This window comes from Coregonus clupeaformis, chromosome 10 (assembly GCF_020615455.1).
Source record: "Coregonus clupeaformis isolate EN_2021a chromosome 10, ASM2061545v1, whole genome shotgun sequence".
Classification (NCBI taxonomy): Eukaryota; Metazoa; Chordata; class Actinopteri; order Salmoniformes; family Salmonidae; genus Coregonus; species Coregonus clupeaformis.
Window position 1 is genome coordinate 19,696,815 of NC_059201.1, and position 12,405 is coordinate 19,709,219.

The following is a 12,405-nucleotide window of genomic DNA, read 5'->3' on the forward strand; positions in this document are numbered from 1 at the left end:
TGTCTCTGGCACTTACTTACTTCCTCAATAGATTTATTGGAAGGTCCATTCATTGTTGTCAAGGTATTCATCAGTGGCTTATTCAAAGATTGGGACAAACCCAACCTGAACACTCAGGCCCTCAAGGACAGCATGCATGGCCTGCCTACTATATCTACACTTCCACTCTGAGCCAGAGGGGGATCTACTAAGCTAACACAGATGGCCATACCGTTTTAAGGTGGTCATACCATGGATTATTTAGGTGTTTGATTTTGAATTTTAGGACCCTTGTAGTTATCTATAAAAAAAATATTTGATGGAACATTGAATTTGGCCTTATTGCTATTAGTCCATAGAAACACATTCATACATGGCAAAACAGATAGGCAATAAAATAAATCAAAAGGAAGTGTGAACTGACACTAGTGATCCATTTGTCACTATTTGCAATATTTAGGGGTTCACAGCAAAGCCATTCTTAGATAGAAAAAAATCCTTGGCATCATCAAATAACTCAAGCATAGATTAACTTTTTTTCTAATTTGGCATACAGAAACTAGAGGCTATGAGTAACTTGGTCAAATAAAAAAGAATAAAAAAATGTATGCCAAATTAGCTCTGGATAAGAATCTCAAAAATAATGGCACCGACTGGCCTATAGGTGGAGCTGTTAGAAGGGTCAAAGATCATACCCCCAAGATATGCTAACCTCCCCTGTTATTGGTAATGGTGAGAGGTTAGCATGTCTTGGGGGTTTGATCTTTGACCCTCTGTAACTATCTCACTCATCATTATTCACTATTAATTCAGGATTATCCGTAATCATGGTATCATCCACATTAATGTAGAAGTGTTCAGAAACATATGCTATTATTATTTATAATAAAAGTGACTCCAAAATGGCACTACATTATTTTCCATTAATTTCTATTGGGTACAAAATTATCTGAAACACAACCAAAACAAACTGCAAATGCAACCAAGTTTGTAGTCACAAGCTTGCTGTAGCCATTGCACAGTGGTGGAAAAAGTAACCAATTGTTATACTTGAGTTTAAGTAAAGATACCTTAGTAGAAAATGACTCTAGTAACAGTGAAAGTCAGCCAATAAATTACTACTTGAGTAAAAGTCTAGCAGTATTTGATTTTAAATATACTTAAGTATCAAAAGTAAATGTAATTGCTTAAATATACTTAAGTATCAAAAGTAAAAGTATAAATCATTTCAAATTCCTTATATTAAGCAAACCACACAGCACCATTTTCTTGTTTTTTGTATTTACTGATAGCCAGGGTCACACTCCAACACTCAGACATCTTTACAAATGAAGCATTTGTGTTTAGTGAGTCCGCCAGATCAGAGGCAGTAGGGATGACTAGGGATGTTCTCTTGATAAGTGTGCGAATTTGACAATTTTCCTATCCTGCTAAGCATTCAAAATGTAACAAGTACTTTTGTGTGTCAGGGAAAATGTATGGAGTAAAAAGTACATTGTTTTCTTTAGGAATGTAGTGAAGTAAAAGTACAAGTTGTCAAAAATATAAATAGTAAAGTAAAGTACAGATACCCAAAAAAACGATTTAAGTAGTACTTTAAAGTATTTTTACTTAAGTACTTTACACCACTGTCATTGTGTGCTAGGAATATGGTGCCAAATACTAAACATTTGACTACTTTATTTCTAAGAATCTTTAGGGGGGTCAATTTTTACCCTTATCCTTTTGAGAGAGAAAAAAAAATATTACTTGTTGAACAAAATCTCTTTCTCTGAGCAATTGTATTAATATAAAATATTTTTCCCAATTTTTTAAACATACAATATAGCTGAGTATTTGAATTATTTATTTAATTCAGTCATTATTGCAAATCTTTATCAAGGGTGTCAATAATTTCGGACCCCACTGAATTAGTCTCTAATGAATTTGAGAATGAACAGTTGCTGCGTTGAAAGTAACGCTGAAAATATTTCACAACTCTTAACATAAACCATTAGTCAAATTGACCCCAGAATTGGTATATAAACTCAATACATTAAGTAATGACTTTAAGAATGATTACCGGCTGCAACCAACCTACCTACAGCACTAGACTAAACTTCACATGCGTCATCCTTGGTATTGAGATAAACATGGTCATGCTTTCACTGATTTACACATAAAGGAAGATAGTTCCTGCATGATAGAGTGCTTGATTTGTTATCCAACTGATCTTGTGTACTTTCTGTCATCCTGTGAACCCCGTTCATTGCTGCTTGCAGCTATAATTCACAATTATTGTCTAACTAAATCAACATATAAGCTTATAAACATTTTGCTCCCATTAAGTTTATTAGTCAAATTCCAAAAACCGTCTTTATGAGTGAAAGCAAAGAGAGCTGACACAAGGTGCACGAGAAAAAAAGAACTGGGACAATTCCTGCGTTTTGCACAGAACAGGTCATGATGCCTATGCTGTGTCGTAGGCCTATGACCTGAAATGGAGAGCGGCTCCCTTCGCTGTTCAACTGTTAAAATTCAGACCTGCCAAACTCATTTTCCCCCTCCCGTTCCCGGTCGTCCAAAGACACAGCGGGACTCCTTTCTGGAGGCGCAGCCGCGCCTATACTCAAATCCAGCGACCAAAGCAAAGGCGAGATAAAGTTTGAAAGAACTTGGAGTAGCCTACAGCTTCACCGAAATGACAGCCTACCGGTGAAACGTTTTTGGGGAGAAGAGGTGGAAACGGACTAGGGACGGGAGGGATAGAGCACGGAGGGGAGGGACCCAGTGCGCTGATGGACTGAGAGACAGATAGGGTTTCTAATGCACACTATCTCCTCACCCCTCTCCATCTGACCGTCTCTCTCTGGCGGATGATGTAATTGTTTTCTAGGAACCTTGCCTTTGCTGAAAGCAGTTATATTTTCCATTTCCAAGTATCAACTACAGCGCATAGACTCCACGCATCTCTCCAACGTCTCTCCGGTCTCCTGTGGGACGGGTGGCGAGGGAGGGTTCGGAGAGACGGGCGTTGAAGCTCTAGTGAGGGGTCTCAGCGGGATATTGCTGCATTTCGGTGGTTCCCAACGGTAAGTTAACTATTTTTTAAACTAACGGCCTATCCAGACGCAAAGTTCTGATCCCTTTCTCTGTCTCGGAGAGATGCCAAAGAGTTACAACACAAAATGTCACGTTGCAAACTTCGATACAGTGTTTATTGAGAGCTGTAATTTGTCAGGAAACCTGACCTTTCCCATTTGACAAGCGCGTCGTAATAGTTTCCTGGGGTTCTGTTCTGTGGAGCTGTCTGATGATTATTTGCTGAACACATAGTCCGACATTATCATTAAATAATGTAGTTTTACGTTATTTAATTCGCCTGTTTGTCATTTATTTTGCTATACACTGTAGCCTAGTTCTTATAATAGTGGTTCAGCATTATACATATCTTATGACCTGATTATAAACTAGGCCCATAGAGTCAAAAGGTTTACTCCTTCAAGTGATCAGACCTATAAAGGCAAAAATGTGTATAATTACAATAGTGCAAAAAAAGCACTTGAATGCATGAAGTAGCCCATTTGTAGAATTAGCACTTATTTTCATTTTCCAAAGCTTCTTGTGCGCTTCTTCTTGTAATACCCTCCCTCCCCAATCGCCTCTCACGCTCTCTATTTTACCGCCGCAGGGCAGTTGCTCGTTGGACAGGGATATTGAATTCTTTAGGAATGTTATTTGCCCGAAGGCACAGCAAAGCGTCTTCAATACTAAAAAAGTGCATGGAAGTAAAACTGTATTTGTGGAAAGGTTTATAGCCGAAATTACGTGACCCATTAACTTTATAAGAAACAAGAGAGTATTTTTGTAGACGTTTGTAAATGACGAAACCGACCTACGCAGCTTTAAAAGAAACCAGAGAGAAGATGTTGTGGAGGTTGATAGTTTATTAGAATCAGGTGGTACACACTAAAAACAAATGGTTCTATATAGTGCCAAATAAGGGTTATTTGACTCGTAACTATAGCGGATCCCTCTTGGGTGCTATACTATATAGAACCCTTTTTTGGAGGTTATTTAAAGAACCATGCTCATATGGTTCTAACTCGAACCTTTATGGTGCTATAAAGAACCCGTTCCTAATGTTCTATATAGCACCAAAAAAGGTTTCGCTATAGTTACACCCCTTGTTAAAACCCTTTTTTGATGCTGTATAGAACCATTTTATAGAAGCTTTATGGAGAATGGTTCTATAAAGAACCTTTCTCAATTTCAAAGGTGCTAGAAATAACATTTTGAAGAACAATACAGGGTTATTTTTTCGTGTTTTATATTGTCAAAATGTCATAGGTTTTATTATTGTGTTAATTGACAAGTTGAATCAGGTGTGCTAGCTCTGGAACGTTTGGGGGTTCCTGAGGAGAGGTTGGAGAACCACTGAGCTAGACAACAGTTGACACAACAGTTGACACAAGGCCATACGTGAGTCTTTCACAAGGCACTGTCACTGGCCATAGTAATATTTAACATGTAATGGCATTACACAACGGATTAGATCAACTGGAATTACACTATTTTCTTAATATGTGTCAAGCAGACATCCCCCCTCTCTCCCTCTCGGTCTCTTCCTTTCTCTCTGTCTGCTGGGATACTTCGAACCAAGTATATTGTTTTTCTCCACTCGGCAAAGCCAGAGCTAATTCGGCCATGTGAGCACAGCTCAGTGCAGGTCATTACCGTGTTTAAATGGATTTCTGAAGAAGAGGATACAGAATGCTGCAAAACAGCAACTGGCTATATTAAAGCTATGTATATGCCTAAAAGAAATCCCCCATATAATGGCACACATTTTACAATATGGTTTCTTGTGCAAAAACAGTCTGCTATTTAAAACAATATACATTCAAGACTTAACAACAGGTAAAGAATGCTAGGCCTATTATAGCAATATATATATTTTTTTTTAATCCTCCTTAAGGTGCGGTCATGTGGCAAAGAATTGTGATTTGCTGCGCGCTGCTTGCGCTCTGTTCAGCAGCACCGCCCGCTCACATCAACCGTCTGGCGCTGTTCCCTGACAAGAGCGCTTGGTGCGAGGCCAAGAACATCACACAGATAGTCGGACACACCGGCTGCCAGCCTCGCTCTATCCAAAACAGGTCAGTGTGGAACACACACACACACACCTACCACAAACTCAAGTCCATACAACACAGCACACATGCAGAAGCATTTCTTTTCAAGAGGGTGACTGACTCCTTTTAATAACTGAAGGCAGGAATGAAGTTTTAATTTGAATAGACAAATTACCCAATATCACCCTAATTTGAAAGTGCAAGCAGGTCCGGATTAAGAATCATAGCCGTTTTTAGGATTTCCACACATGGGGAACATTTGTTAGCAGGGACCGAAAAATCTATCTGGTTTTTAATTCAAACAAACAAAAGCCCAGGCCAATGAAGCGACACACATATTGTACAATATGAGGAGGCTATATATATATACACTACCAGTCAAGAGGCTCTCATGAGGACCGCCACAGGAATGGAAGACCCAGGATAAGTTCATTAGAGTTACCAGCCTCAGAAATTGCAGCCAAAATAAATGCTTCACAGAGTTCAAGTAACAGACACATCTCAACATCAACTGTTCAGAGGAGACTTCATGGTCGAATTACTGCAAAGAAACCACTACTAAAGGACACCAATAAGAAGAAGAGACTTGCTTGGGCCAAGAAACACGAGCAAATGACATTAGACTGGTGGAAATTTGTCCTTTGGTCTGGAGTCCAAATTGGAGATTTTTGGTTCACACCACTCTAGCCAACGCTTGGTATTGTGCATGGTGATATTATGCTTGTGTGTGGCTGCTCGGCCATGGAAACCCATTTCATGAAGCTCCCGACGAACAGTTCTTGTGCTGATGTTGCTTCCAGAGGCAGTTTGGAACTCGGTAGTGAGTGTTTCTACCAAGGACTGGCAATGTTTACGCATTACGCGCTTCAGCAGTCGGCAGTCCCATTCTGTGAGCTTGTGTGGCCTACCACTTCGCGGCTGAGCCGTTGTTGCTCCTACACGTTTCCACCTCACAATAACAGCACTTAAAGTTGACTGGGGCAGCTCTAGCAGGGCAGAAATTTGACAAACTGACTTGTTGGAAAGGTGGCATCCTATGACGGTGCTACGTTGAAAGTCACTGAGCTCTTCAGTAAGGCCATTCTACTGCCAATGTTTGTCTATGGAGATTGTATGGCTGTGTGCTCGATTTTATACACCTGTCAGCAACGGGTGTGGCCTTACGAATCCACTAGTTTGAAGTGGTGTCCACATACTTATGTAAATATATATTTATTTATCATAGGCTATAGGCTACTAAATATAATTCCCAGTGGCACACGGACACACTAATGATGATGTTAAAGCCATAGGCTACTACTCACGGTGATGGCCGATACGCTCGTCTTAGCAATAGCCTATCTCAAGATGAGCTACTTTGAAAAACAGTAGGCCTACTGCTGTCCGCAAAAAATTGGGAGTTGTAGAGAAAAAAAGACAGATTAGTCTTCTCTTTTCAGCAGTAGCCCTTTACTTTCCAAACTTTACGTTTTTTCCCATGATTGTATTTTGAAATTTACAATAGGCAACCAACCATATAAATATAATCCATAGATGGCAGGACTGGCTGCTATTGCTAGTGTACCCACGAGAATAATAGTCAAATTTCCAGGGTAAGAGGTTCCAAAACCCTTCTATGGATTATATGTCTATGTCCACAACGCAACAAGTTGTATATTTGGTGCTCATGCTGGCAAAATTGTGGCCCTCCCGACTGTAGGCAACCGGTAACTGCCAAAATAAAGGAAACACTTGAGTAAATGAGGGACACAAATAGTATGTTATGGTGTGGGGTGCATTTTCCTGGCATGGTTTAGGTCCACTTGTAGAATCTATGCCAAGGCACATTGAAGCTGTTCTGGCAGCTCGTAGTGGCCCAACACCCTTTTAAGACACTATGTTGGTGTTTCCTTTATTTTGGCAGTTACCTGCATGTGCTTGTGATAAAATGTAATCCACAGTTATTCTTTAGGGACTATTGATCCTCTGTGGCTAAATTATGCTCTCTCTTGAACATTCAGAGCAGGCTCCTGTGGTTGGATAAAAAAAATATTATTACAAAAATAACGTGTGAGCTCCTGACTCACAATTGACCAGTCACATTTATTTATTATGCAGTTACCCAATCAAGGCAGGGCCCCCCAGTTACCCACGTGTGCCCCCTACCTACTCTCCTCCCCCCTTCTGACGATTAGCAGAGCAGCAGCAGGCTGTCTACACTCATTGAGAACGGGCTCCTGAATCCTCCTGTGGTTGGCGGTTGCAGTAAAAAATAAAATAATTGAGCGATCACTTATATAATATATACTGTATATATTTCCTTTATTTGATTATTATTATTTGCTGCCCCTTGGGCCCGCCACAGGCCTGGGACCAAGCCCCTGCATTAATCTGGCCCTGTGTGCAATGGTCACCTCCAGAATAAAATCAGCCATGAAATATACAGGTATCAAAGCTGAATGGTGACATCATCCCTCTTTCTCTTTCCTCCCTCTCTCCCCTATCATTCCAGGGCGTGTCTGGGGCAGTGCTTCAGCTACAGCGTCCCCAACACCTTCCCCCAGTCCACTGAGTCCCTGGTGCACTGTGACTCCTGCATGCCTGCACAGACACAGTGGGAGGTGGTAAGTTTACACATGCACGCACGCACACACACACATACACACACATACACACACACACACACACACACACACACACTACTCTTTCAATATACACATTTCCACAAAACCCTAGTACACGTAACCACACAACCCCAGTAGCCTACCGAAACACACGACCACAACCACAATTGGTCCTGCATTTAATTAATTCAAGGTTGTTCATGTCCTCTGTCTTTAATGGCCTGCCTGTCTAGTAGCCAGGGATTCCACAGCCCTGGAACAACAAAGGCCCTGTGTTGAGGTATATGTAGTTTAAAGAGCAGCCAGACAGGTAGGAAAGGAGTGGGCTTGGGACCACAGGTGAGGTGACTTCATGCCTCAAGAAAAAACTTGATTGATGTATACAATATTGAAAAAGGAAATGGAAGCAGATTCATGTGCCTTATCAGTCCAGCTGTTGATAAATGAATTTTGACTATGATTATGACTATTTTGGATCCACACAATCCTGCTGTCATGGTATGCCTGTCATGCTGGATTACATTTTTGTGGATTTGTATAGCTTGACTAAAAACAGTCCTCTGAGCATAAAAGTGTGCTAATTGTTTTCTCAAGTTTTAATATTCTGTCGTTTCCAACCATGATGGTGCATTGTCAAATGATTTCAGATCCAGCCTATTGTTGGTCTGGCAGCTGTGTCAAGCTTGACTGAATTTCTGAAATCACAACATTACTCAGAGCGGGGTACATTGTTTGAAGATGGATGCAGAGGCTTTGTCTTAAATCTCTCTGCCAGAGACTGACATGTGTGGAAGACTCTGTAGGAGAAAGGGGGTGAAGTGAATGTGGCATGTGTGTAATGCATTATGTGTTATGTGTGTAGGTGACTTTGGAGTGCCCGGGCAGTGAGGATGCTCCTCGTGTGGATAAGCTGGTGGAGAGGATCCTCCACTGCAGCTGCCAGTCCTGCAGTAAGGAGGGAGCCCAGGAGGGGGCACTGATGCAGCTCTACCCATCAGAGAGCGCCCAAGACCCCCCTATCCTACCAGAGAGCCACCACAGCGGCACACACTCTCAGCATGCTCACACACACACAGAGCCACACACACACACATCTGATGGAGGGTAGGTCGCTCGATCGCCACTGACACTTCCTCTCTCTCCATTCTTGATTCTTCTCCCAAACCTCTCCACAAGTTGTTTCTTCTACACACAGTTACAACACTTTGAAAGTAAAACTTCACTTTACATGAAAACTGCTTATAAAAGCACATGCACACAAGCTCCCTCATGCTGTACTCTTCACAAGACAACCACAGTATAAGTGAACACATACAAAGACACCAGCTTATCTACACTGTTTTTGTCATCTAACTTCTCACTTAGGAGGACAACGAATATAACAATCCTACACACACACACATATGCACACCCAGGCATGCACTCTGACGCGCAACTATAGACTTTTGAAGCTGTAGTCTTTTATCTGTAAATCTGTCTTGAAAAAAATAATTTAAAAATCATAGAGCTACAGTTCAAACCCTACAAAGGTTCTTGCCTTAATTTGTGTCTATAACCAATTTGCATTAGTATCTGACCTAATGTTATATGTTCCAATTAGTGCTTCTCCTATGAGAATAAATCTATTTTTGTTCAATCTTATCAATGAAGTTCTATCTGTAATGATTTACTTAAGGCCTTTTTGTCTGTTATTGTCATCATGTGGTGGGAACGTGATCTTGGACTAGTCAGCTGCCCACGTTCATTTAGATGTTTATGCTGCTCTCTGCTGGTGCAAAGAAGGTACTGCAGAGGGCATCTTGCTAGAGATGCAGCAGCATGCATGTGCTGTAAATTCAGTAGTCCTGTAATCAGAAGAAAAAAATAGACAAATGCAGCATTTGGATACAGAAGTGTAAGGATATGAAAACAAGTTGCATCATTTTCCAACTCTTTGCATTGGCTACCTCTCAATCCATAGTCCTTCTCATCTCACCAACAGCATTTTAATCTAGCCTAAATGTAGGCAATTAACACAATAGTGTTTCTGATGTTTACTAAAGTACAGAGGTTTAGGCTGTGTGTGTGTTATGATCCTAACTGTGGACTATAGATTTGTGTGTATTGGCCAGGTTTTCATCCTCACTCCTCTCTGCCTGCAGCGGTCACCATGGACACGGATGTTGTTCTCAAACAGAAACTGATTACTAATAAGTAACATACAGAGCAAACACACAGAGGACTTTCCACCCATTTTTAGTCCTGTGTAGCTCATTTGGTAGAGCATGGCGTTTGCAACGCCAGGGTTGTGGGTTCAATTCCCACGGGGGGCCAGTATGAAAATGTATGCACTCACTAACTGAAAGTCACTCTGGATAAGAGCGTCTGCTAAATGACTAAAATGTAAAATGTAAATTTTAACCAACATTAAATGTCAGGCATTAAAACTCCAACACACACACACACACACACACACACACACACAACAATAAGGCATTATTGTACGTATCAATGATCTGTTTTCACAATTTCAAATGTAATGTGAATTAATGTAAATTCCCACTCTCCTTTTCCTCCACCAGCTAAGTGCTCAATTATCTGTGTTTAAGTTCATATGGACAATGTGTATTTTATACCCCTGTCCTCCTGAGACTCAGCAATTCATTTTTGTCCTTTCTAGTGGACATCAGTTCTTGGTCCATATCTCTGAAGCCATACAAGTCACTGTATTAAGTCCTGTTGTCCCTTTGAGATGACAGTCTGGGCTTTTCAATGGTATCACACGTGTGGGGGTGTGACCTTGACAACTTTATCTTCCTGGTTCTTAAAGAAATGGCTGCCTCAAAATTAGCACATTTAATGGAAATTTGAAAAGAAGTGTGTGTAATTATTAATTATAATTTTTGTGAGTTTGATATTCAAATTGTTTCTCGTAAGTGAATATCTCATGAATGGTTAAGTGAGTTTTCAGGCCTGTGTAATAATTTTTACATTAAATAAGAGCTAAATAAGAGCTTATCAAGAAATGTCCTCTGTAGTGGACACCCAGATGCTGCAACTATGTTTTTTACCTACTGTACCCATTGACGGTAATGTTCATTTTTTCATATTTACATCCTAATGACCACTACAGAGGGCACCCCAAACACCTATTTTATGTTAAAAAATAATAATAAAATCCCAAACTTTTTTTTCTGGGTCTCAGGATTATCACGGTTAACTGTCATCTGATCATTTCATCACAAAGTGCTTTTGACCTATAAATCCACTAAAAGAGAAATCCTTCTGATGAGATGTCATGGCAACCCAGAGTCGGGTGTAGTAGATAGAGTTGGGTAGAGTGACTAAAAGCCTGGAGGAGGAGTTCTGAGAGAGAGAGAGAGAGAGAGAGAGAGAGAGAGAGAGAGAGAGAGAGAGAGAGAGAGAGAGAGAGAGAGAGAGAGAGAGAGAGAGAGCGCTGAAGGACACTTGAATGATAGCTTTCGCTAGTCCATTACTCTCTGCTCAATAGAGCTCAATACACAGGGAGTGAAGGGGATCAGTGGGGTTAGGGAGAGACAGAGGCTACACTAGAAAGATCCAGGCTGATGTGAAGTTCCAGTAATTTACAGCTGCTTTGCATTGAGAGGAAAAGGAGTAAACACGCAGGTTTTGAGTTAAAATTGTTCAAATCTTTCATTGGACAAATAAACATGATTAGGTAATGAACAATAAAGATCAAGCATTACCAAATGAACCAGCAGATGTCAGTGTGACTGCATAGAGTTGACCTGAGTATCAGTGGGAGAGGACTACCCAGGGTGGTTTTCCAGGTAAAAGGCCCTTTTTACCAAGCTTTTTTTCATTCTCGGAATCTCCTTCCCTCTATTCCAAGCACAATCTCATGGTTCTCTTTAAAACAGGATGCAAGATAAATTAATTTACTCTAAAATGTTCATTATCCCCCTATTCTCCTCCCCTGATCCTTTCTTCTACATCCAACCTCACTATCTTCTCCCTCTAATCTGTTTCTCCTGTCTCCTCTACCTCCTACCTCATTCTCTACCTAATCTGTTTCTCCTCTCTGTTCCATCTGATTAACTTCAGCTTAGGTGAAATTGTAAGGCTTGCCTTGCTTGTCTGTCTCTGGTAAAAAAACAAATTGATCAATCGCTTATCTCTCAATGACAGAGTGGTCAATCAATGGAGGGTGAGAGAGAGAGAGAAAATACTCCAGGGAGAGCTTTCTATTCATGGATTGTCAACCATGTCATCATCAGTTTACTCCCCAGCTGGGCCCGGACCAGTGCGACAGACAGCAACGGAAGAGGAGTGAATGTGCTTAGTGATTGCGTGTGTGTGTCTGTGTGTTTGTTTGGGAGGGAGGGACTACTGCATCCGCTAGCGTGAGAGTGCAACATTAGAAGGGGTTGTGTGGGGGCGTAGGACCGCATCATGTCTGTCTGTCATAGCCTACAGAGATAATTAATCACTACCTCCATGTCCCCTCTATAGGTTACCAGTAATAGAGCCTGTACACCTACATAACCCCTGCCTACAGTCAGCGTATGGCCAAGAGATGGGTGACTGCTGTGCTGCCCCTGCATGGCTTTGGTCTTCTGATCTTTGAGGGGTTTAAACTAATATGATCCCCCTTTACCACAGCTTTTAATCATTTGAAAAAGCCAGATAATGAACATAGTGATACTGTGGGAGCAGTAGATGAGAGGAAGTCTATGATGCTGCTGGTG

General features: G+C 41.0%; 1 protein-coding gene across 1 annotated transcript; it reads left to right on the forward strand.

Moving 5' to 3' along the window:
* Positions 1–2,581: 2,581 nt before the first annotated feature.
* LOC121575300 (neuroblastoma suppressor of tumorigenicity 1) lies at positions 2,582–9,337 on the forward strand. The gene is made up of 4 exons (XM_041888292.2): positions 2,582–3,050; positions 4,937–5,117; positions 7,585–7,696; positions 8,559–9,337. The coding sequence occupies exons 2-4, from the start codon at positions 4,945–4,947 to the stop codon at positions 8,802–8,804; spliced, it is 531 nt and encodes a 176-aa protein (XP_041744226.1). The 5' UTR covers positions 2,582–3,050; positions 4,937–4,944; the 3' UTR covers positions 8,805–9,337.
* Positions 9,338–12,405: the final 3,068 nt, after the last annotated feature.